A 27,193-nucleotide genomic window follows, 5' to 3' on the forward strand; every position below is an offset into this window, starting at 1 on the left:
AAGATCTAGAGACTTTCCACATGCGAAATAGTACCTCCTAAAAAAGAATCGCCAGGCACCATGGCAGGGCCGCAAAGGGGTGCGTAGGGGCGAAAGAAGCCGTACGAGTGTGCCAAACACGTTCGAGCGTGGTCGTCATTGTCGGGGCGTTTATTCCCCCTCCGTGACTAACCGCCTCCTTCTGCCACAATGCGAGGGAGAGAAGGTCAAGGTAACGCAGAGAGGAGGACCAGGCCGTCTCGGAGGAGCGCTTTTTCGCTTCCACGGACAAGTGGAGCCGCCCTGGTGGTTGAACTAACGTCTTGTCCAAGATGGCCGCCGTGGTTCGCTCTTTCTTCCAAGCCTGTGGCATCTCTCTATGCATTTAACAGTAACGTCTAATTTTTCCTGGAACACCGTCTCGTTTACTTTCGTGGTAAGAGATTCAGTAGTTGCATCGCTGTCCTCTTTTATTCCGAACACAATCAAGTTATTCCTTCGGCTCCTGTTTTCTAGTTCATCAACCTTGTCTTGCAGGCGTGTCACTTTATCGTCCAGCTCAGTCGTTGTTGATTTTAACTCACAAATTCGCTCTTTTAGTTCATTCAAGGACGCCACTTGGACTTCTAACAATTTTATCTTTTCGTTCAGTCCTGCAATATCTGCTTCAATCTTTCCTTGATTGGTCAAAATGTTGTTGATGGAAGCTGTCATGTCACTCTGGCCCGAAAGAATCTTCTCCAACATTTCTTTATCAGTAGAACCCGCTGCTGGAAGCATATGATGCGACGTCACTGGTGACGGCGCAGGCGTAGTAGCCACGATGAGTGCCTGGAAGATGTTGTCTACGGGGCAGTGATTGTCTCGTGCAGATACGTCGATGACCAGGCGCTGCATGGGAATTTCATCTTCTGCGCAAGTGTCGGTGCTTGCATTTGCACCAAGAGAGCTAGAACCTGCGAACCTGCACGACAAAGCAGAATGGGTTGACCATTGTGTCCGATGTGCTGCTGCTGAGCCCACAGTTAAGACAGCATCGCACGTTATAGACATGAAAAAACGACGGCAAAGAAAACTTACCATTGTATGCTATCTCGGTTTCTAGCGAGAGTATGTGCGTGAGTGCGTGTGCACCATAATGCAAATGAGACTAGCCTTCTTTCATATATGCACGTGAAAAAAAACGGCACGCTGTGAAAATTTACCATTGTATGCATCTCTGTCTCTAGTGAGTGTGTGGGTGCTTGTGAGTGCAGCATGGAAAAAACAGTGCTGAATAAAAACTTACCAAGGTAAGGCCTCTGTCTCTGTCTCTAGCGAGTGTTTGCGTGCTTGCGTGTGCAGCGTGATACAAATTAGAATAGATTTTTTCGTATATACCCACACGAAAAAAACAGCGGTCAATGAAAAGTTACCATTGTATGCTCTCTGTGTGCCGCTAACGAGATTGTGCGTGCGTGTACAGCATGGTACATATGAGAATAGGCTTCCTGTATACATACACAAAAAAACAGCGGTCAACAAAATCTTACCATTGTACCCCATCTGTCTGCCTCTAGTGAATGTGTGCGTGTGTGTGCAGCATCATACAAATGATAATAGGCTTCCTTCATATATACACGCCAAAAAACAGCGGTCAATGAAAAGTTACAATCGCACGCTCTCTGTGCCTCTAACGAGAGTGTGCGCCCGTGCATGCTGCTTTAATGCTTTTTTTTGCAGTCTTCTTTTGCGCCAATGTACTACATCGGAGAACTTCCGTCAACTCGTGAATCTGTCACTGAAACCATGTCTGAATTGGTTTTTACTCACCAAGGTGTGTCAAAATTGCTTAGTGATGTCAATTCATCTTCTGCCGGTGGTCCTGATGGTGTTCCTAACTTTGTTTTAAAGTCATGCGCGAATGAAATACCTTATTACTTAGTCATCTTGTTCCGAGCATCACTTAAGTCGGAGTCACTGCCAAATGACTGGAAAAATGCTAATGTGGTACCAGTGCATAAAAGTGGTTCAAAAAGCTCTGTTGTTAATTACCGACCGATTTCTTTAACGAGTGTGTGCTGTAAAACGTTGGAGCACATAATATATAGCGCAGTCATAAAACACCTTCACTCTCATGAGTATTTTACAGAAGTTCAGCATGGCTTTAGGTCAGGTTTTTCCTGTACTACTCAGTTGCTTGAGTTTAGTAATGATCTGGTTTCATCCTTTGACCGGGGCTCTCAAATAGATTGCGTATTTCTAGATTTTAAGAAAGCCTTTGACTCTGTACCTCATTTACTACTGCTGCATAAGTTAAGTTGTCTTGGTCTGCACCCCAGTGTCATCGATTGGCTTCATTCTTATCTTCAGGGCCGCATGCAGCGTGTTTTGATTAATGGTTCGCACTCAGGTTATGTAAACGTTTCGTCAGGTGTACCGCAGGGGTCTGTTCTTGGACCCCTTCTTTTCCTGATTTATATCAATGATATTGTTTTGGATCTTACTTGCAAAGTCCGGCTCTATGTTGACGATTGTGTCGTGTACCGTGTTGTGGAAAGTTCCTCTGATGCGTTAAAACTACAGCGAAACTTGGATTCCATCCAGTCCTGGTGCTCAAAATGGCAAATGTCTTTGAATGCCACAAAATGCCAATTTGTCTCTTTCACTAGAAAGCGTTCCCCATTACAAACAAATTACTCACTACATAATGTTCCCTTGCAAAAAGTACTTGAATATGAGTACCTCGGCGTTTATTTTTCATCTAACCTAACATGGACGAGGCAAGTTGAGTACACTACATCCAAAGCCTACAGAATGCTTAATTTCTTAAAAAGAAATTTCAATAAAGCACCGTCTAATGTCAAACAACTCCTGTATTTCACTTACATCCAACCAATTCTTGAATATGCCTGCCCTGTATGGGACCCCCAGTTTGCTTACTTATGTGATATGCTCGAGCGCGTCCAAAATAATGCTGCGAGATTTGTGTCCAATAATTACAGCTTCTCAACTAGCGTCACGTCTCTTAAAAACCACCTTGGCTGGGGATCTTTAGCTAACCGTAGGAAACATTTGAGATTACAAATAATGCATCGCATCTATTTTGGAAAGCTAAGCATTGACAAAGACCGGTATCTGCTTCAACCTCACTTTTTTTCTAGACGAGTTGATCATCAGTGGAAGATTCGAGAGATTAAGTGTCGCACAGATGTTTACAAAACCTCATTCTTTCCACGGACGATCAATGAGTGGAACAGGCTACCAGCCGGCGTCACTGAGTGCTGCCCGGAAGGTCAATTCCGCGCATTCTTATCTGATGTATGACGTGGCGCGCAGTTGTCCTGCGCGTGTCTATTTCATTTCATTAGTGTTATTTTATTTGTGGAGCGTGGTTGTCTTCCTTCAGTGCATGCTTTTCCTCATCTATTAGTTGTGTGATTGTATTTCTGTTATTATGTGTACTTTCGGCCAAATGAGCAGAAGTTATTGTGTTCCCCCCCCCCCTGCAATAATGCCCTCGGGCGCTGCAGGTATCTGTAATAAATGAATAAAGTGAAAACTTTCCATTGTACGCGCTTTGTCTGTCTCTAGCGAATATGTGCATACGAGCTAGTGCAGCATGATACAAAATGGGTGTCATTACGCTGCTGCCACATGTAATGGCACCCCCTCCACAAATTCGCACCATAGTGTTGTCACTGAAACCATATTCCTCCAGCCAACTGATGAATCTGAGATATACAGTACTTTTATGTGCCTGCGGAACAGTAAAGCATTAGACATTCACGACCTGCAGATAAGACCAGTCAAGTACGTTTTACCGATAAATAGTCCTGTACTTGCGCATATCTTTAATTTAATTCTAGAGTCTGGAACCTTTCCTGAGCAAATGAAAACAGCCAGGGTATCTGTTATATTTAAACGCAACTTGTCCACTAACTACCGCCCAATATCTCTGCTGCCTATCTTCTCCAAGGGAATTGAAAAAATCATTTTCACTCGGATAACACAATTTTTCGACAAAGAAAACCTTATCACAGCTGCACAATACGGATTTAGGAAAGGCAGATCAACGGAATCAGCTCTGTTAGCACTCAAAGAAAATATCTTGCGGAATATTGAAAATAATTTGTTAACTGCTGCCATTTTTGTAGATTTCAGCAAGGCATTTGATTGCTTACATCATAAAGTGCTCCTTAGTAAGCTGTAGTCATATGGCATTCCCAGTAATTGTTTGGCCCTGCTGGAGTCCTACATCAGCCACAGGACTCAGCGTGTATATGTAAACGGTTATATGTCCTCCCTCCTACCAATTACTCACGGCGTTCCACAAGGTAGCATATTAGGACCGTTATTGTTCAATACTTATATAAATGATCTTGTAAACATAGATGCCAAGGTTCAATTTATAATATATGCTGACGACAGTACCATACTTATTCCCGAGTACAATGTGTACCGACTAATAAGAAAATGCAATGAAGTCCTCCAGAAGTTATCCATATGGTTTCAACTCAACGTAATTAAAATAAATACAATGAAAACAAAAGCAATTATATTCTGTGCACGTAATAAGCCTGTTGAAATACATCAGTCTATTAATTTTCAGTGCCATAACATGGAAATTGTGACCGTTCATAAAATCCTCGGTGTACATTTTCTCAGAACTTAAGCTGGGATGCACACACTCACTATCTTAGGAAAAAACTATCCTCAGTTGCAGGCATGATATCGCGTTGTCGGAGAGTGCTTCCAGTAAAAGCTAAACTTAAGAAGAAACCTTCCGCGAGGGGTCCGTATAACAATTTATGCTGATGATATCTGCATCTGGACCGCATCACGTTCGCGCTATATCACCCAGCAACGTCTACAGAGAGCGCTATTGCACATTTCGATGTACCTGGCTTCCAGAGGTCTTCGTCTCTCGCCAGAAAAGAGTGTTGCAATGGCGTTTACAAGAAAAACGATGACCCGATATCCGCTGCTCCTAGGCGGACGATCGCTACCATATGTACAATCTCAGCGATTCCTGGGTGTTGTAATCGACTATAATCTGTCATGGACACCTCAGATCAAAAACCTCCGCGAGAGGATCACTGCAGCATCGCAAGTGTTTAGGTTCATGGCGGGAACAAGGTGGGGTAGCAACTGCCGATCAATGCTTCTGCTTGAAAAAGCCTACGTTGAAGGAACCTTGCGCTACTGTCTACCAGTGTTTCAAAGATTATCTACATCAAGCAATAAGTCTCTCGTTGCCGCACGAAACAACTGCCTGCGAATATGCCTTGGCCTCCCAAAGGGTTCCTCTGCATCAGGAACAGTAGCGGAGGCAGGATGTCTCCCACTAGAGGTGATTGCCGCCCAGGAAACTATGCGTACCCATCTCCGCCATGTTCTTCAAGGGAAGAAGCACTTCCTGCACCGTGTCCACCTAACTCACAGCAACTCTAGCTTTGGCCAGGCAGTGCAGCTCCTGCCCATCCCTACTATTAATCAGCCACAGAAACTACTACCTCTGACCTTTCCTCCATGGACACTCTCTCCTCTAAAGGTGAAGAAGTTTGTTCCAGGTGTGAATGCAAAGAGCCGCATGCCACAGGCAGCTCTTCTGCAAACTACTCTCGCCTACTTAACGGAGGAATATAGGCAGCACACCCATATCTTCACCGATGGTTCAACTACTAAAGAAACCTCTTCATGTGGCCTTTATGTGCCCTCAATAGGCCATGCCCTTTCTTACCGGCTGCAGCGGAGGACATCCTCTACGACAGCTGAGCTTCAAGGCATTAAGGAAGCTGTTTCTTACATCCTGCGCCGAACTGCCGACCGTTGGGTTATCTTCACCGATTCGAAAGCATCTCTTCAGATCCTGGCCAACCTGCTGAAGAAAACGAATCACCAGCCAGTTTCCCTGGACATCGGATATCTACATCATTTAGCTATTGCCGCAGGCCACTGCATAACATTTCAGTGGGTACCTGCTCACTGTGGCATTCAGGCTAATGAAAAAGCAGATGAAGCGGCCCGTAAGGGCCACCAACATCGGAGATACATTAGCACTTTTTTTACGAAATCTGATGCGTCCCAGGTGGCCAAAAGTTTTGCTTCCGAAGAAATGTATCGGCTTTGGAGTTTGCCGACATATCAGTACCAATTTCTTCACTCAGTCGACCCACATCTTAGATCAAGACTCTCACCCAGAATTCCTCGACATCTGGAAACACTTTATCATCGACTTCGTCTTAATGCTGCATATACAAACGGCTTACGATACCGTTTTAGACAAATGGACAGTCCGCACTGTGACAACTGTGCCGCGATAGAAACTGTGGAGCATATCTTGCTTGAGTGCCCTGCATATGCCAACGAGCGTGCGTACTATGAACATTGCATGCAGAAGCTCTGCTCAGTGCCCCTTACAGTGGACAAAGTTTTAGGTCCCTTAGCCTGCCTTAGGCAACAGAGACTTGCAATGATTTTTCTATTCACATATTTAAAAGACATTGGACATCTTGATAAGCTTTAAACTCACTTGCACGTCACCTTCATGCATTCTTCATGCAGTGAACTTCGTCAGCCCATTTGACGGACTATGCACTCCATCACTCCATAGGTTACATCAATTCTCGCCATTGCATCCTTAGTACCCATTTCATGGCCGCATTTTATCTTCGTTTTTTTTTTTACCTCTTCCACTCTGCTCTCCTTCTGTCTTTATCTCCCAAATTCCCCTCCCTACGCAGAGTAGCATGCCAGCGATTTTTAAGCGCCGGCTAAATTCTCTGCTCTTCATTAAAGAGTCTCTCTCTCTCTCTCTCTCAAGTATATTGCCGCACTCTACCGGCGCCCCCGTGCGGTCAGTCTTCGACCTTTGTCGCGCGCCGGACTTCGTCCTCTTCTGCTCGGTGCTAGGGTCGGCCGGCTGCGCTCCGCCCAGTGTGCTCGCCAGGGATAGAACGTTCTACCGGCGCCCGTGACATTTTGGTGCAGCTGCTGGGTACGATCCATGTACGAAGAGGTCCCAGGAACCTCCAGCTCTCCGCCACACGCCCTGGACACGACACCTGTCCACAAGTCAAGCCGCCGCTTGAAAGGCTTAGCCCCCGAGTACAAACCCCTCACCGCGCCATCCCGCACGATGACCTCTACGGTGGCCAGCCAGACCTTCCAGCCATCTGTGAGTTCGCCACCGCTACTTCTTCACACGCCTCGCACACCTGCGTCGTTCCATGGTGACAAGTTTGAGGATGTGGAGGACTGGTTGGACGGGTACGACAGGGTCGCTGAATTTAATCTGTGGGACGAAGACCGCAAGCTTCGGAACGTCTACTTTGCCCTCCAGGACGCCGCCAAGACGTGGTTCGAAAACCACGAGTCCGCCATCCACACCTGGCAAGTCTTCCGGCGGCAGTTGCTGGATACCTTCAGCAGCAACGAACGGAGGGAGCGTGCTGAATTGGCCTTGCAATCGAGAGCGCATCAGCCAAACGAGAGCGTGGCGATGTTCGTGGAGGACATGACCCGGCTTTTCAACCGCGCTGATCCTTCGATGTCGGAAGCCAAGAAGGTGCGCCATTTGATGCGGGGAGTGAAGGAGCAATTGTTCGTTGGGCTCGTGCGCGATCCTCCGGCTACAGTCACCGATTTTGCAAAAGAAGCGGCAGGCATGGAGCGCGCCCTGCAACAGCGGTTTGCGCACTACGGCCGTCCATCAAACATCACTGCTGTGGAGTGCCACATGCCGAAGCCCGGGGATGAGAACACCTCCCTCCGAGAGCTCATCAGGAGCATCGTTCGCGAAGAGCTGCAGAAGCTTCGCTCTGTGGAGCAGCCTCCTAGTGTGACCGCCATCTCGGATGCTGTCCGTGACGAGATACGCCGCACGGTGCAGCCCATTCCACATCCCCAACCGCCAGCGCCCTATGTGATGACATACAGCGAGGCATTGCGAAGTTCTGCGCCACCACCGCCGGCGTTCTACCCTCCTGCCCCTACCGCGCCGTCCCGCCGATTCCCGTATACGGCAGCGCTGCCAGACGACCGCCCACCCGTCACGAAGGCAAACATGTGGCGCACGCCGAACAACAGGCCCTTGTGCTTCCACTGCGGCGAAGCAGGCCACATCCGTCGTCACTGCCCGTACCGCCGGATTGGCCTGCGCGGCTTTTCGCCAGACGCACCCCTGCCACGCTATGGTGAACGACCCCGCGAGATCGATCAGTACCTAGCGGCTAACGTCCCACCTGCACCCACTGCCCAACGTCAGTCCAGGTCACCGTCGCCTCGACGGTTGTCTTCACCAGCCCGCCAGTCCTACGTCCGGCAGTCCTCCAGCCCGCGCCGGGAAAACTGAGGACGGCGACCCCCGGAGGTAGGGCCGCCGTCACTGGACATAATGACGAACATCCTCCGCTCACCGACGTTAGCATGCGACCCGATCTCCGACCTCACGCCGCTACGACCTTTCGACGCCCAGAGACGCCTTCGCTTGACGCTTCAATTGGACGATGTGAACGACCCTTACGTCCGACGACTTTTCGACGAACAGAGACGTCTCCGCTTGACGCACCAACTCGACCGCGAGAACGATCCCCAAGTCCGACCTCCCCCACACAGCGTTTTTCTGAACGTGACCAAGCTTCGGCTGAAATTCCGATCATCGTTGATGGCCGCCGCGTGACTGCTCTCGTAGATACCGGCGCCGACTTCTCCGTCATGAGTCGTGGTCTGGCGACTGTCCTGAGGAAAGTCCTGACACCTTGGCCTGGAACGCACATCCGGACAGCTGGAGGCCATCTGGTGACACCGCTTGGTGTCTGCACCGCTAGAATGGAGATTCGCGGTGTAACCTTCATTTCCTGCTTCGCTGTGTTGGCTCATTGCTCGAAGGACCTCATCCTCGGGTTTGATTTTCTTCGAGAACACGGTGCGATAATCAACCTCCGCGAACTTGTCGTGACGTTCTCACCTCCGTGTGCCATAGCCGGCAGCAGCGAGCCCAACAGGCCTGTTTTTCGCGTGTGTGATGACAATGTCACGCTACCACCACGCTCCAGTTTGTTTATTACGGTGGAATGCTCCAACCCACGCACGCCTCACGGGATTGCGGAAGGTAACCTGTCGTTACTGCTGAGTCAGCAAGTCTGCGTTGCGCGGGGTGTTACTTCCCTCCGCGGAATGCGAACGCAGCTTTTTGTTACCAACTTTAGCGCCGAATACCGCCACTTGCCGCAAGCAACAGCCATAGCCTATTTCGATGAAATCAGTGACTCAGTCTCCCACTGCGCCTTGTCCCTCAACGATACCCATGAATCGACGACTGACGCCCCCGTTCTGACTGACGTGAACCCCGACCTAACCGCCGATCAGAAACACCGCCTCCACATGATCCTCGACTCTTTTCGTGACTGCTTTGCGACCACTTCTAAAGTTCGGCAAACATCGGTCGCTAAACACCGCATTGTAGTTGAAGAAAGCGAGAGGCCTATACAACACCGCCCCTATCGAGTGTCTGCGAAAGAACGGGAGGTGATTCGGAGGCAGGTTGAGGAAATGCTCCGCGACGAGGTTATCCAGCCGTCAACAAGCCCATGGGCTTCGCCCGTTGTGCTGGTCGCCAAGAAGGATGGCACTCTCCGATTCTGCGTCGACTATCGTCGCCTCAACAAGATTACTAAAAAGGACGTTTATCCGTTGCCCCGAATTGATGACTCATTCGATCGCCTGCGTCATGCGCGGTACTTTTCCTCTCTTGATCTACGCAGTGGGTACTGGCAGATCGAAGTCGATGAACGTGACCGTGAAAAGACCGCGTTCATAACCCCCGACGGTTTGTACGAGTTCAAGGTGCTCCCCTTTGGCCTGTGTACCGCTCCTGCCACCTTTCAAAGAATGATGGACACTGTCCTGGTTGGTCTCAAATGGCAGTCGTGTCTCGTCTATCTTGATGATGTGGTTATTTTCGCTGCGACCTACGAAGAACATCTCAAACGCTTGAGTGCAGTATTGACGGCAATCCGATCAGCCGGTCTGTCTCTAAAACCCGAAAAATGCCACTTCGCGTACCAACGGCTGAAGTTTTTGGGCCATGTTGTGACACCTGAGGGCGTCAGCCCCGACCCCGACAAGACGGCCGCTGTAGCTGCGTTCCCGACTCCCACTGATAAGCGAGCTGTGCGCCGGTTTCTTGGCCTCTGCGCATATTACAGACGCTTCGTGCAAGACTTCTCCAGGCTGGCTGAGCCTCTCACACGGCTGACAAAGGACGATCAGCCTTTCGTCTGGGCACAGGAACAGCAGGACGCCTTCGAAAAGCTCCGCGAACGCCTACAAACAACGCCCATTCTTGCCCATTTTGACGAGGAGGCGGACACGGAACTTCACACCGATGCCAGCAACATTGGCCTCGGTGCAGTCCTCGTCCAGTGGCAAGATGGTGTTGAGCGCGTGATTGCTTACGGCAGCCGCACACTGTCACGGTCCGAGGCAAATTACTCAACCACTGAAAAGGAGTGCCTGGCTGTTGTGTGGGCGATAACGAAGTTCCGGCCCTACTTGTATGGTCGCCCGTTTCGGGTCGTGAGTGACCACCACTCACTGTGTTGGCTCGCGAATCTTAAAGACCCCTCGGGCCGGCTAGCTCGTTGGAGCCTTCGCTTGCAAGAATTTGACGTTACAGTTGTCTACAAGTCGGGCAACAAACACAGCGATGCAGACTGCTTGTCCCGTGCTCCTATTCCGTCCAGCTCTGATGACCTCGAAGATGACCCTATATTTATCGGTGCTCTGACCACGTCCGCCCTCGCTCAACAACAGAGAGACGACACGGAATTGCGCCCACTCATCGATTATCTCGAGGGTACCGCCTCGTTACCGCCTCGTCTATTCGCGCGTGGCTTGTCGTCGTTTTGCTTGCGGGATGGCGTCCTCTACAAACGAAATTACGGCCCGACGGACTCTGGTTACCTGCTCGTGGTTCCAACGGCGCTCCGCACTGACGTTTTGCAGGCGTGCCACGACGAGCTTCCTTCCGGCCACCTCGGATTTTCTCGAACGATGGCACGAGTTCGTCACCGTTATTACTGGCCCAGGCTTTCTGCGGCTGTCAAGCGTTATGTGCGCACTTGCCGCGAGTGTCAACGTCGGAAGAAACCACCTTTCAAGCCGGCTGGCTTGCTCCAACCCATTGCTCCGCCGAGAATTCCTTTCCACCAAGTCGGCATGGACTTACTGGGCCCATTTCCCACGTCATCATTGGGTGACCGGTATATTGTGGTTGCCACCGACTACCTCACCCGGTATTGTGAGACGAAAGCCCTTCCCCGCGGTACTGCTGCTGAAATTGCTGACTTTTTCATCATCAGCATAGTCCTCCGCCATGGCGCCCCTTCTGTTGTTTTAACTGACCGAGGCACAGCGTTCACGTCCACGCTTACTCAGGAAGTTATGCGGCTCAGTGGCACAAGTCATCGTAAGACCACAGCTTACCATCCTCAAACCAACGGCCTAACCGAGCGCCTCAATAAGACTATCGCTGATATGATTTCTATGTACGTCGACGATGACCACAAGAACTGGGACGCAATACTTCCGTACGTCACGTTTGCCTACAACACTGCCCTTCAAGAGACGACGGGGTTCACGCCATTTCGTTTGGTACACTTGCCGACGCTGATGCATTCGTTCGCCATGCAGAAGCTGCCCGCCGGCTGGCTCGGCAACGAACCTGCGTGCGGCAAGAAGTCGATGCTCACCGCTATAACCTTCGTCATCGCGAAGTCATTTTCCAGCCTGGCGATCAACTGTGGGTTTGGAGCCCCATCCGTCTGCGCGGTCGCTCCGAGAAGCTTTTGCGCCGTTACTTCGGCCCCTACGAGGTACTCCGCAAACTCAGCGACGTTACGTATGAAGTGCGCCCGCAAGGGAGTGTTCGTTCTTCAAGACGCCCGCCGACATCCGAAATTGTGCACGTCGCAAGACTCAAGCCATACCATGCCCGCTAGAACAACTCTCACCACGTTCAGTGCCTGGGACTCTGTTCACGTACACACGTGGCTCCCCCTCAATCTCAGCCATCGAGTCGATGCCTTTCCAGAGGGGAGGGGCAATGCCGCACTCTACCGGCGCCCCCGTGCGGTCTGTCTTCGACCTTTGTCGCGCGCCGGACTTCGTCCTCTTCTTCTCGGTGCTAGGGTCGGCCGGCTGCGCTCCGCCCAGTGTGCTCGCCAGGGATAGAACGTTCTACCGGCGCCCGTGACAATATAATGCTTTATTCAATTCCTATTTAAACTACTGTTCGTTGGTATGGGCCACAACAACAAAGACAAACTTAGACAAACTCCATTTGTTACAAAAGAAGGTTATCCGCTACATTGGAAATATCGAACCAACAGCCAGTACTAAAGATGCGTTTGTTTCCTTTAACATCATAAGGGTTGATAACTTATACAAATATCGATCACTCCAAGCATTCTTTTTTCCTCTACTTTTTAACACTACGTAGCACGGATATACATACAAGAAGTAAAGATGTCTGGGAAATCCCCCACTTCCGCACATATTATAAACATCAATCATTAGCACATAACCTGCCATCAATGCTTAATATGTACCAAAACACAACTCATCTGAACCCCAAGAAATTGCGCACGTACTTCATAACCATGTGAACCACATTCGTTTTTATACTTCGTTTTTTTCTACTGTGCTTCCTTTGTTTACAATTTCGTACCGTTATTTATGTCAACTTGTACTATTTTTAACTATTTTTAGCTCATTTTGGCGAATATGATGCATCACATACTGTATTATGTTGCCGCAACTATTTTTTTGCGTATGGTGTACATTGCTATTCACATTATTGTTTTTTCTCAACTTCACTGTTCTGCCATGTAACGGTCTCCTGGGCCCCGTCAAGCTGCTCACCCAGCTTTTAGCCCCGGAGACCATTCCAGTTCTTTCTGGGAAAAATAAAGAATGATTGAATGATTGAACTGATACAAATACGAATAGGCTTCCTTCATGTACACATGTCAAAATAGCGCTCAATGAAAAGTTACCATACTATGCTCTCTGTGGGTCTCTAGCGAGTGTGCGTGCGTGCGTGTATAGCATGATACGAATGAGAATAGGCTTCTTTCACACATACACATGAAAAAAACAGCAATCAATGAAAACATATCATTGCACGCACTCTATGTCTAGTGAGTGTGTGCGTGTGCAGCATGATACAAATGAGAATAGGCTTCATTCACATATACTGTAAAAAACAGCGGTCAATGAAAACTTCCCACTTCACGCTCTTTGTTTCTAGCGAGTGCGTGCGTGCGTGCGTGCGCGTATAGCATGATACAAATAAGAATAGGCTTCCTTCATATATACACGCCAAAAAAATAGCGGTCAATGAAAAGTTACCATTGTATGCTCTCTGTATCTCTAGCGAGTGTGTTTGTGCGTGCATGTGCACCATGATACAAATGAGAATAGGCTTCTTTCACATACGCACATGAAAAAACAGCAGTCAGTGAAAAGTTCCCATTGTACGCTCTGTCTGTCTCCACCTAGTGTGTGTGCGTGTCTGTATGGCGAAAAGTTTCTAACTTGTTGGAACCTTGTCGCTCTGGTCATTGGCGCGACGGCTCGAAAGTTTTTTGCGCAGCGGCAAAAGGAATCGCGAGTGCTTTCGCTTAAATGTGAAACAAGTTTTAAGGAGGGAGTTCTCACACGCACCCCGAGAAGCAGCGAGCATCACAGGAAGCTATCCTTTGCGAACATTTTGGAATGCGGACTGAAGATGTTGAACTATAGATTAAAGCTTCGCTTTAAAGATGGCGCTTTAGGGATTCGACCGAGCCGTTTCAAAGCAGACGCTCTTAGCATCCATCTATACATCCAATCCATCTCTAGAGCCTGAGGGCGCGCGGAAAATAATAGTTCGCTGTGTCGATGACACATGTGTGACATGCGTTCATACGGTCGGGAGGTGTCCGCATATTTTCCGCATGCAGCGATTGGCTTTACATATGACACCAGCAGTGTGTCACTGTGGCTGCAGGTGGAGCAGGCCATAAAGCGCTACGGCAGCAAGGAGGTCAAGTGGTCGTCCCAGGGCATGCTGCGCCTGGAGCCCGCCGCCATGCGTGAGCTGTTCCGGCCGACGCTGGTGCGCATCAGGGAGCACATCCGCGGCGTGCTGGACGACCCGAGGCTGGGCGCCATCCACTACCTCTTCCTCGTGGGCGGCTTCGCCGAGTCGCAGATGCTGCAGAAGGAGCTCCGCGAGGCCTTCGCAACCCACACACGGGTCATCATACCGCAGGTAACCTCTGCCCCCTGCAGGTCAGAGCTTCATGTGCGCCCGGGCGGCAACATGGCACGCTGACGCTAAGCCTAGACAGTTTTGCACTGAAGCGTCAGCGAAGTAAAAGGGCGCAAATGACAGTGCTGCGACCGCCGTAGGTAACGTGTGAAAGTACACTGCAGAGTCCAAGAGGGCGCGACAAATAGCAACTCTACTTTCTCACCTGTTCATCTCGACGGAATGACCTCCCAAGCGCTCTTCTGCAGTAAAGGCACGATGCGCGCCAGTCCGAGACATTTCATCATGATCGCCCACGACAGGCCAAACATCACTCCCATATCTCTCGGAATAACTGGGTCCTATGCCAGCTAAAGCTACCACAGACTTGGTCATTTCATCCGCCCGCTGCTACGCTTCCGTTTCCTTGAGTGCAGTCTGGTACCCTTAACGGACGTCGGCTATTTTCCTTTCGCATTGAATGCCTTGCCCGTTCCCATTTATTCTTTTCTCAGTAGGATGTCATTAACTTGCGTTTGTTCAATGACCCACTCTGTCCCTTTAGCGTTACACATATCATTCTTAGTTACTCCCGTTCTGCAAAGCATCCGGCATCGTCGTCGTCCCCTCAGAAGCAACCTGACGTGACCTTATGGAGTCATCTGCCCACCGGGTTTTGAGCCTCAGTGCATTTTAATTAAGCACCGGTGACAGCATCGTATCGCGGTAGCGCTTTGCTTGCCCGCTGCGCCAGGAATGCTATAAGGACTCCCAGGGATTTAAATACCAGCGCAAGGAGACGAGGACTAGACGAGACAACAAGGACGGCGCTGAACATCCAACTTTTCTTGCCAACGAATCGTGCGAACATATATGCACTCTGAACAATCCGGCGTCATCGTCAGTGCATGCCCAAATATGTCAGCTCTTTATCAGAAAGAGTGATAGAAGCGGAGCTAACACATGCTTCTCCCCGATTATATATCAACTCCGATTCAATGATTTCGCGCGTTACACGTTGATTATTCTTTTTTCTAATGACGGTGCTAGTAAGATCTGGGGAACATTCTTCACACGTAAGGCAGTGGGCGGCCAGAAGGCCTTCAAAATCTTTTCCTTTAAGGGCATTATCCCACTGCCTTACGTGTGAAGAATGTTCCCCAGATCGTACTAGCACCGTCATTAGAAAAAAAAATAATCAACGTGTAACGCGCGAAATAATTGAATCGGAGTTGATATATAATCGGGGAGAAGCATGTGTTAGCTCCGCATCTATCACTCTTTCTGATAAAGAGCTGACGTATTTGCGCATGCACTGACGATGACGCCGGATTGTTCAGAGTGCATATATGTTCGCACGATTCGTTGGCAAGAAAAGTTGGATGTTCAGCGCCGTCCTTGTTGTCTCGTCTAGTCCTCGTCTCCTTGCGCTGGTATTTATTTGTTCTACCAACGTGCCCAATTTTCCACTCGGGGATCGATGAAAATCGTTCACGTAGGGGCATCAACGCTACCACGTCGTACCCTTAAGGCGGAGCTTAAGCGTCCCCTCAATTTTTCCTTGCCATAGTTCACTGCGTTGTCCTAAATTTTAGTTGAGCCGTTTTCGCTAGGCTCCAGGTTTCTGCCCCGTCGGTGAGCACCGATGGGATACAGCTGTTATATACTTTTCTACTAAGTAATAGTGGTCAACTATACGCCAAATGCGCTCCACCCCAAATTTATTCTTCCAGTTATTTCACTACCGTGGCCTTGATCAGCGGTCGATACAGAAAATTCAAGCACGTGATAGCACAGTGTGCAGACGCCTCCGCGAACACGCGCCAAAGTAGGTGTAGAGTGGTAGCGTAGCTTGCGTAGAAGTTCATACCTCAAAAACATGGTGGTTTATGGTGCGGAGCCATTGCTCTTTTCGAAGTGTGAGGACAATTAAATAATAAAATCAGAATTAAAAACAAGACCGTGACGTAATAGTCACGTGATTTCTGGCCGGAGAAATAAATCCTCGAATGTCTCGAGGTTCAGCGCGACGCACGAATCAAAAACGAACAAAAAACACGTTGAGAGCAGACTACAAGCGCTATATTTAGCAGTCTGCGCTCGTTTTGTCTTCCTTGGACGCTGCCTCGTGTGCCGCGCTCAAGTTTGAAAGGCCCAACTTCTATGGAAAAGGTGCATCCGTTGCTGCTGGCTCACTCGAAGACATCCATGAAGGCTCCAGAATCAAGGACGGTGCTCATTTAATGCCTCGCCCGCAAAATAAACTCTATCAAGCATTTACAGGCAAAAAGTCCCACTCAAGGCGTCCAACAACAAAAAAGTTCGACCAGAAAAAAACACTTAGAAAAAGACATAACTTCACCAGCGAAAGAAGAACACAACGCTGGACAAGTTTCCAGCGTTGTCCTGTGTTCTCCTCGATATGATATGATATGATTTATTTCCGTCAAAGCGGTAGGGGCTTGAACAAAAGTGAAAAATAGTTCACTTGACGAGGTTCAAGCCCCTCTTTACAAGGCATACAACGGTTGCGCAACGTAGTGATTAATTTTCCGGACACACTTTACACACACAAAAAAATGAATGTGCAAAGCCACTGCACGAACTGAAGCAAAATAACAAAATAAGAATATTGCATTTTCATGTCGGAACATAGCATAGGCACAATACATATATAAAGAGCAGGAAAAAATAAATACATCATCATTATACAATTCTTAGTGAAGGTACCATCTCTATTATGACGAAAAAAAACTCTTCAACATTGACATGCTAATATTTTCTAAATGGATGTTATGACTGTGAACAATACTCTAACATTTTACGGCTAAAATTTGTACGCAAAAAAGGAACCTTCCAAATTTCTGGAGACCGAGACGTCAACCTGCCTTCTCTTAATTCTAAGTTTGCTATGGATGGAATAAGAGCCTCCTCGCTATGAAGATCTTGCATATATCTTCTGGCCAAGGTGAAATAATAAAGGCTATGTATGGAAAGTATTTGGAATTTCGTGAAAAGGCTTCTGGTGTGTGTATTTGCCTCCACACCTGCGATTAGTCGAACGGCTTTCTTTTGTAGAATTTGAATTTGATTTAAGTTTGTAAATGTAGTGTTACCCCAAAACAAGAAAACAGTAGTTCACATTAGACATAAATAACGCATTAAACAAATGAAGTTTAACAGCAGGAGGTAAGAAATTTTTGAATTTAGCTAGTATACCCACGGTCCTTGAAATTCGAGAAACGACGTTATTTACATGCACATCCCCGAGCATATGTTTATGAAAATATACACCAAGAGTTTTAACTGTATCGACAAGTTCTATTGCTGTGTGACCAATAGATAAATTGATACTTTTTGTAAATGTATCAATTTTTTACATGCACATCCCATACATATTTACATGCACATCCCAGAGCATATGTTTATGAAAATATACACCAAGAGTTTTAACTCTATCGACAAGTTCTATTGCTGTGTGACCAATAGATAAATTGATACTTTTTGTAAATGTAGACTGTCTTGGGGTGAAAATTATTGCCTTTGTTTTTTTCCCATTTAGTTGTAATGAATTTAACGTGCTCCATAAAGTTAAGTCCTTGAGAGTTCTGTTCATGTCACTTTCTAGGCAATCATAACTTTGACTACGAAACAACAAGGTTGCATCATCTGCATATATGATAAACTTGGCATCCGAGGTGATATTTATGATATCATTAATGTAAAAATTAAATAGTAAGGGTCCTAGGATGCTTCCTTGAGGTACACCTGTCAAAACTCTTTTATAGGTTGATAAATGTTTGCCTATTGCTACACATTGGTTTCAATTTTGCAAATATGATGTCATTAATGATAATGAGATTCCCCGTATCCCATATAATTCCAATTTCTTTAATAGTGTTAGGTGATTGAGACTGTCGAATGCCTTAGAAAAGTCAATGTAGAGGCCCGCTGCAATTTTCCTATCCTCAAATGCCTTCAGGATTATTTCTTTTTGTGTTAAAAGTGCCAGTTCTGCAGATCTCCCTTTACGGAATCCGAACTGGGATGCACTGATAAGATCATATTTATTTGCAAATTTGGTTATTCTCAAGTGTATTATTTTTCTAAGCCTTTAGAAAACACCGGCAAAATCGAAATGGGCCGGTAATTATGGAATGAATTTTTGTCACCTGATTTAAATATTGCTATTACTTCGGATATTTGCATTCTCTCCGGGAAGATACCTATTGAGAGGGCAAGATTATAGATATGTGTAAGCTGTGGTAATATTAAGTCAAGAACATATTTGACAGGAATTATTTGAATATTGTCAATGTCAGTAGCATGGCTATTTCTGAGCGATAAGAACACTGTGCTGAGTTCGCTCTCACTTGTTGGCTCTAAGAAAAGTGTGTTTGAGTTTCTACTCACACCAATTTGAGCTTCAGGATAATAAGAACTTGAAACTAAATCACAAAAAAAGTGGTTAAATGCTTCGGCTAGATCCTTATCACGCAGAATTTCGTTGTTCACTGTTATCCCACTGAGGTCTCTGTTGGTGGGAAAACGATTTAATAATACATTTATTTTGTTCCACATTAGTTCCGGTTTCTTGCTGCTACCGAGTTCAAATACATTATGCAAGTAATTACGCTTTTGATTTCTTAGTAAAGCATTTGTTCTGTTTCTATGTTTCTTAAACTTATTCCAGTCACTTGGATCACGTGTGGTTAGGAAATGTTTAAATAGTTTGTCCTTCTTTTTTATCATATTAATGCATTCTTTCGTGATCCAAGGCTTGCGAGACTTCTTAGCTTTTTTAATCTGGACGAAAGGGAAAGATTGAGTATACGCAAGCGCAAAGAGGTTGAGAAACTCGTTATAGGCGTCATTGGCAGAGTTTAATCTATAAACGTTATCCCAGCTTGTCTCCATTATATTCTTCCTGAAGTTATTTAACGTTCGTTCATTGATGTTTTGCTTTACGCAACAGCCTTCGGCTTCCGCATCAGAGTGTGGTAACGGCAGTTTCGTGAACATGAATATGGGTAGGTGATCACTTACGGTTGCAGCGCACACGCCGGCGGAAGTCTCATGAGTAGGTAAATTTGTAATGAAGAGGTCTATTAATGTATTTGTACTTATTGTAATGCGGGTTGCTGTTTCTATTAGATTGCTGAAACCATTTGAAGAGAGTATAGTTTGCAATTGACGTTGAGCTGTTGACTGACTTAAAAGATCAATATTGAAGTCACCTCCTAAATAGAGCGTTAGACCATTTTCGTTTGTAAACCATAGCAGCCTTTCCAGGTTAGCAAAAAAGCTTTCTATATTGCCATCAGGAGGGCGATAAACGACCACGAAAAGATGTTTGCAGCTGATAGCCGCTAGACATTCAGTGTGTTCGCTGATAAAAGAGAACTCTTCCAGTAAATCGCAATTTAAATTCTTCTTCACATTTAACAATATGCCACCACCTCGCTTTTTATGTCTGTTTAAAAAAAAGGTGTTATAGCTTTTGTCCGTCATGACGTCACCATCGCAGGAATACCAAGTCTCCGTCAACATGAGGACATCGAAACTAAAGGAAAAACTGTTTAGAAGAATTTGCAACTGATCTTCCTTGTTTACTGCAGATCTTATATTTAAATTGAAGCACTTAAGGGAATTTATCTGTTCAGAAACAAAAATGTTATTGATATCCCACGGTAGTAGCGCCATTCTGGACAAAAAAAATGAAACGGTACAATTAGTTCAGTGCGGATTTAGGCAATCAACTGAACGTCACGTTCACTTCGTACATTGATAACGTTAGCTGTTTCATCTTTTCGAGCGAAAATCTTGCCATCCCTGGTCCACACGAACTTCCATTGGCATTCCTTCTTTTTTGCTACAGTCATTCCCAACAGTCGCTTCATTGCAGGACATAAATGCTCATTAATGTAAATGGGTGTGCTGACGCATTCTTCTTCGAGGTCTTTCATGGAAACACGCGTTTTCCGTGCTTTTAGAAGCAAGGCATCTCTCTTGGATCTGTTCTTGAATTGAACAATAATGTTCTCTGACGACTCATTGCGAGTTTTCACCCTGTGACACACTTCAATGTCCTCTTGTGCCACGGGTTCATTCAGGACATTTCCAATTTTACTAACAACCTGTATCAGGTCCTCACTCTCAACCTTTTCAACACCCTTGATTTCAACGTTGCGGTTTCTTGCATATTGCTCACTGGCAGTGATTCTAGTTTCATGCTCTTCTAGTTGCCTTTTTGTCTTTCTACACTCGTCTGCAAGTGCTTCATTTGCCTCTAGTGCTTCGTTTTCCTTTTTGAGCTGTTCGTTGTTACGTTTAGCAGTCTCATACTTTTGGTTAATAAAGTCTAGGCTATCCTTGAGTTCCCTCATTTCATGCCTTAGATCACGTTCGATCTTGCTTTTAAACTCTTTCATTTCCATTTTCATTTCCTCTTTGAACTCATCCCATGCTTTGGTTGACATAATGCAGCAGTTGCAAAATCAATAGGAAACACAAGAAATGCACTGTTGGCAGCAGCAAGGCAGAATAAAGAGAAGAATGTGTGAAGTACAAAGCTCTAACCTGCAGCAACAAGTAAAATGCGCTTAGGTGCTGTCCGTCGCCGCCCGCTGCTGCCAAGTGGTTCCAGACAGGGACTGTGCCGAACTTTTATAGCGTCGGAATCCTCCTAGCGGTAGATGCTGCCGGGGGGCGGTGGCCTGGTAGAGCCTGGTAGAGAGTTCTTTCGCTGGTGAAGTTATGTCTGATGTATACCAACTAGCCCACATGGCTACCTTGTTACTTAGAAAAAGGCTTTGAAAAGACGCTTAGTACAACGATCTTGGTCGGTGCCGCGGCAATGCACCCCTCGCTGCTCGTCCCTCTGCCATTTATTGCCCTCGCTGGCGTACTGCTCTGTGTGCTTGTGCCCCTGGAACATGGATGGCATTAGTGAAGCACATCCTCCTGCCCAGTATTACCTATTTTCCAGCAGAGGGCGCTTATGGCAGCGTGCGGCACTCTTAAAGTTTATTTCAAACAACACTTTGGCTGCCGAGGAGGAGGAAAAAGGCAAACAAAGTTGCCTGATGAAGTGTCACCCCCTTTTCACTCTTACGTTCAGAGCAGCGGGCAGTTTTTAAACACAATTCATAAACTCCTCATCCATAAGAATAGTACACAGAAAGCCCCCCGCAGGGGCATCTGCTACATGCAGATGTTGGTGAGTTGGGACACCCCAGTTTCCTGAGCATGCGCAGGGACATCCCCGCAGGGGTATGATGGTGAGCAGCGTGCCACACGGAGCCGAGCACCCGCGCTTAGCCGTGCATGGCATCGACGTGTCCAGGGAAAAGGAGATCCTGGTGGTTGAGCCAATGCTGAGCGTTTGGACCTGTAAGGCCCCTCGCAACACACCACTTTGGCCCCAGCTTCCTGTAGATGGTCGGCACCTCCGGCCTGACCCGACCGGGGGAAATCGGCAGTCGCCTTTTCCTGTCCTCCCATCCATCTTTCACTGTCCTATTCATTTCTCACAACTCTTTTCCCTGGTGATGAGGGTTGTGTAGCCCTGAGTTTATTTATTTATTAATTTATTTACCCTCAGGGCCGTTAGGCGTTACAGAGGGGAGTGGGAATAACATGCAAGTACAAAAAACAAAACAGCAGCTAGAAAAATTGAATATAGTTACAGCACACACTGGTATAAAATCAATAACAGAATTAACAAAAGGCAGCATTACACAAAACAAAACACAAAAGAAAACAGCAGCTAATAAATTAACAAAGTTATAGACACATACTTATATAAAATTAATAACAGCGTTACGAAATGCAGCAGTATCAGTAATTACAGCAATATTGTGGGGAAGGTGATTCCAGCTGACACAAGTTCTGGGTATGAATGAATCGTGAAAACATCTTGTACGACAAGGAGGGATCCAAACTTTGTGACGGTGATCAATGCGTGCGGAAATATGGGGTGGTCTTTTTAGTAACTTCTCTTTAAGATAAGGATTATGATAAATTTTGTGAAAAGTACATAATGAAGCTTTTGACCTGCGATTGGAAAGAAGCTGTAGGGAAAGGTTAGTTTTCATGGCAGTTACACTACTAGTACGATGATAGTTGGAAAGTATGAAGCGACAACCGCGATTTTGAATTGATTCTAAGTCAGAAATGAGAGATTCGACCCCAGGGTTCCACACCGATGAAGCATATTCCAATTTAGGGCGGACCAATGTTTTGTAAAGTAGTAGTTTTAATGAACTCGGTGCACATGAAAAATTTCTGCGAAGGTATCCAAGCATGCGATTGGCGTTATTTGTAATGTAGTCAACATGAGTTTTCCAAGACAGGTTAGAAGAGACGTGAACACCCAGATATTTATAAGACGACACAATTTCAAGAGTGATGCCATTAATGCAGTAGGTAGAGGGTGTATTAGATAGACGAGAAATGGGCAAATGCTTGCATTTAGTAATGTTTAGCTTCATATTCCACAGGTTACACCAATCCAGTACCTTGTTAATATCTGACTGAAGAACACATGCATCATTATCATCATTAATTTCGCGGTAAATAACACAGTCATCGGCAAACAGACAAATGGAAGACGATATATTAGTTGGTAAGTCGTTTATATAAATGAGAAAGAGGAGGGGCCCAAGAACGGACCCCTGAGGCACGCCAGAGCAAAGAGGAGAGGAATCTGAATTGACGTTATTTGCTGTTACGAACTGACTTCGGTTTGAAAGAAAACAATGCAACCATGCAAGCAATGTGGAATCAATGTTAAGGGTGTTTAGTTTAAGAAAAAGAAGCTCATGTGAAACCTTGTCAAATGCTTTAGAAAAATCCATAAATATAGAATCAGCATGGGACCCACGATCCAGAATGCAATGCAGGTCATTTGTGAAACATATGAGTTGCGTTTCGCATGAAAATGATTTACGGAAGCCGTGTTGGGCATTAGTGAAAAAGCAATTGGATTCTAAAAAGTTGACAAGATGAGAGTAGATGACATGTTCCATGATTTTACATGGAATGCTGGTGAGCGACACAGGGCGAAAGTTATCAGGGCAATGTTTATCGCCAGACTTATGCAGCGGAATCACCCTCCCAACCTTCCAGTCATTGGGAATACAGCCTGTTTCCAGAGACTGGTCAAACAGTTTGGTGAGGATCATGGAACTGTACATCTTTGTGTTAACCAGAAATTTCGAATTAATGTTATCGACGCCACAGGAGGAAGAAATCTTAAGGTTTTCAATTATCCTCAGGATGCCAGTTGTGTCAAAAAGAATTGGATCCATGGGAAAAGCATTCAAGACCGGACACTCATGATTGGTAAGGGAAACATTGCCAGAAAAAGCAGCAACAAAAACACTGTTAAGAACACTAGCGCATTGATGAGGTGAAAATGCAATGCCGTCAGAAGATGTAAGTAGTATTGACAAACTATCTTTCTTGTTCACAGTGTTCCAAAACTGTCTAGGGTTATTAATCAGCAAAGCAGGCAAAGTACTGTTAAAGAAGGTGTCCTTAGCATTTTTCAGAGCTAATTTGTACTCAGCGGCCGCAGAAAGGTAACAGTCCCATCGTTGTTGCGAATTCGACGATTTCGCCGAGCGAAACAAACGTTTTTTCTTATTGGATAGTCTTTTTAGAACGTTGTGAAACCACGGTGATTGGCTATTACACCGCAAAATTCTTAGCGGAACAAATGTATTAGTGAGACGTTCAACAGTGTCCCTAAACATTTCCCAGTTAGTGTGGACAGAACGCTGTGGAAAATCTGGTAAATAATTGTTTAAGAAAAGAGCTAATTCACGATTAATAGCATCATAGTCCGCCCGCTTGTAATCTCTAATTGACTTGAAGATGTTCCAGCGATTAGGAATAATAATTTTTACATCGAAATGAAGCAAGGTGTGATCACTAAGACTAGGTAAGTACGAGATTGAAGGGATAAGATCCGGCGCGTTGGTTAGCACAAGGTCTAAAACATTGGAAGATGATGGCGTGATACGAGTTGGCTTAGTAACTAGCTGCGAAAGGTTAAAGTCGAAACAGGTTCGCAAAAAGTTATTGCATTCGGTAGAAAAGGGGCGAGGATACGGTGACGTATTAGCCCACACGATACTGGGATAATTGAAGTCACCAGCAAGAAGGATTGCCGCGCCCGGATAACGTACTGAGATCATGTTAAGAGCATCATGCAAATCTTCAACGAAAGTTGCACACGAAGACGGGGGACGGTAGCATATGCCCAGAATCAGTTTCCTGAAATGAACACGAAGTTCAACCCAAACCAACTCTAAAGTGCTAGAAAGACTAATCGGTGAAGACACAATATTATCGGCGATGGCTATTAAAACACCTCCTCCACTTCTGTGACCTCTATCAGAACGATAAACATTGTAGCGCTTCTTGCAATCAAACAGTTCATTGCTCTCTATCTTTGCAGAGAGCCACGTTTCTGTCAGCAATACAACATCGGCATCACATGAGTCGATGACAGAGTTTAGATTTTCCCGCTTTGGTATTATGCTTCTTATGTTTGTGAAAAGAATTGAAAGCGCTGTCTTATCTCCAGTCGCCCGTCCACTGCCCCTCCCGCACCTCTATGGCGAAGCGTGTGGCGAGCCAGAAGCAGCGCGACAAGGGGCCACTAAAGATCCCGGTGGGCCAGCTAGCTCGAAAACGCTATCGTGAATAGGGTCATAGCCGTAGCATTTGTTGTTACAATACAGTTTGTTATACCTCAGCTTATAGTTAAAGTCAGCATCCTTCGCGAACTGCACAAGCTTCTTTCTAGCGACACGTGTCTGCAAAGAATAATCTTCACTTACAGTGACCTTTTTATCTTTAAGTTTAGCAGACTGCACTAGGATTTGTTGTTTTGTTTTGAAAGACCGGAACTTCACAACAATCGGACGATTCTTTTCGTCTGAGAACACACCAATCCTGTGTGCTCGTTCAAACATGTCATTCGTAAGAACAGGATCACAGCAGCCTGAAACAAGGTTCAGTAACTTTTCTTCCGTTTCATCCCACGTTTCGGACAAACTGTCCGGTACGCCGAAGAACAGAAGATTTTCCCTGCGCTGCCGGTCTTCCAGCTCTTCCTGTTCAAAACGTAACTTGCTATTTTCATTGACAAGCTGATCGGATAGCTCACGCAAAATCCGCAATTCACCGTGGGCCGCATCAGTGGCGGATGATTTAGATTCCACTGCCGACAGTCTCGCGTCAATATCGGCAATATTCCTAATCATAGATTCCTGATTTAGTTTCATTTCATTAATAGAGGCTATTAAGTGTGATTGCTCTAACTCCATTTTAGCGGTCCTTGAATTAACACCTTCTAACAGAGTCAACATGTCGTTGAGTTGTTTCTGCAGAGAATTATCAACAGCGCTGTCTTTGGACCGTGTGGCAGCGCCAGAGCCCGACCCAGGGCCGGGGTTAAGCTCAACGTCCCCCGACAACAAAAGCAGTTGACTAGAAACATCGAAGCACTGGGCGAGCAAAATCAACAGCACTCCCGGGCGTGGGAACAGCAGCAGGCACATATTGCTCGATTTCTTAGCAAACATGGAATAGTTATTACCAACCTGCATGAAGAAACGCATGCCGTGAAGCAGTCGCATGACGACGCTGTTCCAACGCCCACTGAAAGGCGCAGGGCGCTGCAGTCCGTTTTTATCCAGGTGGAAAGGTGATGTCGTGGACGATGCGGAGGACTTGTACGATGGAGCCATAGTGTAGTAGGGTTGCCAGAGCTCTCCGTTTTCCACGCTGCCAACTTGAATGTCGACAGTCACAGGCACAGCCGGAATGGCATCAGCCGATGTCATAGGTCCCGCGCTGAGTTGAAGGATTGCCGTTATCTGCATGAAGAAACGCATGCCGTGAAGCAGCCGCATGACGACGCTGTTCCCACGCCCACTGCTGAGTCATACTCGGCTATAGTTGGGGTGTACAGCTGGCGCGGCCAGGACTTAGTGCCTGTCCCATCCCCTAGTTGGGCTCCATGGTGGGTGGCTGGCACCGTAACCCAAAAACATGAATATTGTATGGCTACCCTTCTCTCATCAAGTGATCGCCCTCTCAAGAGAGGGTGGACTGATGTAACGAAACAGTTCGATCACGGCGCCGGGGAGAAGAAATCGACTGCCACTCAGAAAAAGAGGCAAGACCCGAACATCCGAAAAAGGGCACCAATGCCGAAGTTCCCGGAGAGCGACTATAAAATAATCTTCAGGCCCAGAGGCTGGAACTTGAACGATTACGTGCCACGTCACCTACTGCAGGCCACCTGCGCGGCCGCGCAACTACCATACGGAGATGTCCTGGACGAAGACACTTCAAGAATCAACTCCGTGAACAACACGTACACGATCAGCACACCGAATCGTCAACGCGCGAGCACCTACGCGAGGATAAAGACGATAGTTATCGGGGAGAAGACCCTCGCCATGGCACCCTACGTCGCGGCTCCCGACGACGCAATTAAGGGCGTGGTATACAACGCCTATGATATCGGAACACCGGAAGAAGTCCGTCAAGGATTCATCAAACGCAACCCGGACATCGTAGTACTCAACGCCAGAAGAATTGGCAAGTCGAGATCTATTCTCATCACCTTTGGAGAGAAAAAGCTTCCCAGACAAGTCTTCTACTGGGGATCAGTGTTCATCGTCTACCCGTACCGAGAGCGGGTAGAGGCCTGCTACAACTGCAGGAAGACGGGACACAGGACGGATGTGTGCTATAAGCCGTGGGTAAAGCGTTGCCGCAGATGCGGCGAAGACCATCCAGACCCACCAGAGGGAGAACTGCCGACATGCAAGCCCGAATGCATCGTATGCGGGGGGCCACACAACACCGGCAGCCGGAATTGCAAGTATCGGCTGGCAAAGAAAGAACCTTATA

General features: G+C 46.8%; 2 protein-coding genes across 3 annotated transcripts in view; one reads left to right on the top strand and one right to left on the bottom strand.

The window, feature by feature from the left end:
* Window positions 1-27,193, top strand: part of LOC149349162 (heat shock 70 kDa protein 12A-like) — a 378,995-nt gene that overhangs the window by 312,034 nt on the left and 39,768 nt on the right. For both annotated transcript variants that reach the window (XM_089578106.1, XM_089578107.1), the window contains one exon: window positions 14,015-14,278. In XM_089578106.1, the coding sequence (XP_089434232.1) occupies window positions 14,015-14,278 (264 nt within the window). The remainder of the gene's footprint in view (window positions 1-14,014; window positions 14,279-27,193) is intronic.
* On the bottom strand, window positions 24,418-26,192 carry LOC149349166 (uncharacterized). Its single transcript, XM_089578108.1, has one exon. It carries the CDS (start codon window positions 26,182-26,184, stop codon window positions 24,880-24,882), a length of 1,305 nt encoding a protein of 434 aa, XP_089434234.1. The 5' UTR covers window positions 26,185-26,192; the 3' UTR covers window positions 24,418-24,879.

This window comes from Amblyomma mixtum, chromosome 3, assembly GCF_055824585.1.
Source record: "Amblyomma mixtum isolate Tamu chromosome 3, ASM5582458v1, whole genome shotgun sequence".
Taxonomy (NCBI): domain Eukaryota; kingdom Metazoa; phylum Arthropoda; class Arachnida; order Ixodida; family Ixodidae; genus Amblyomma; species Amblyomma mixtum.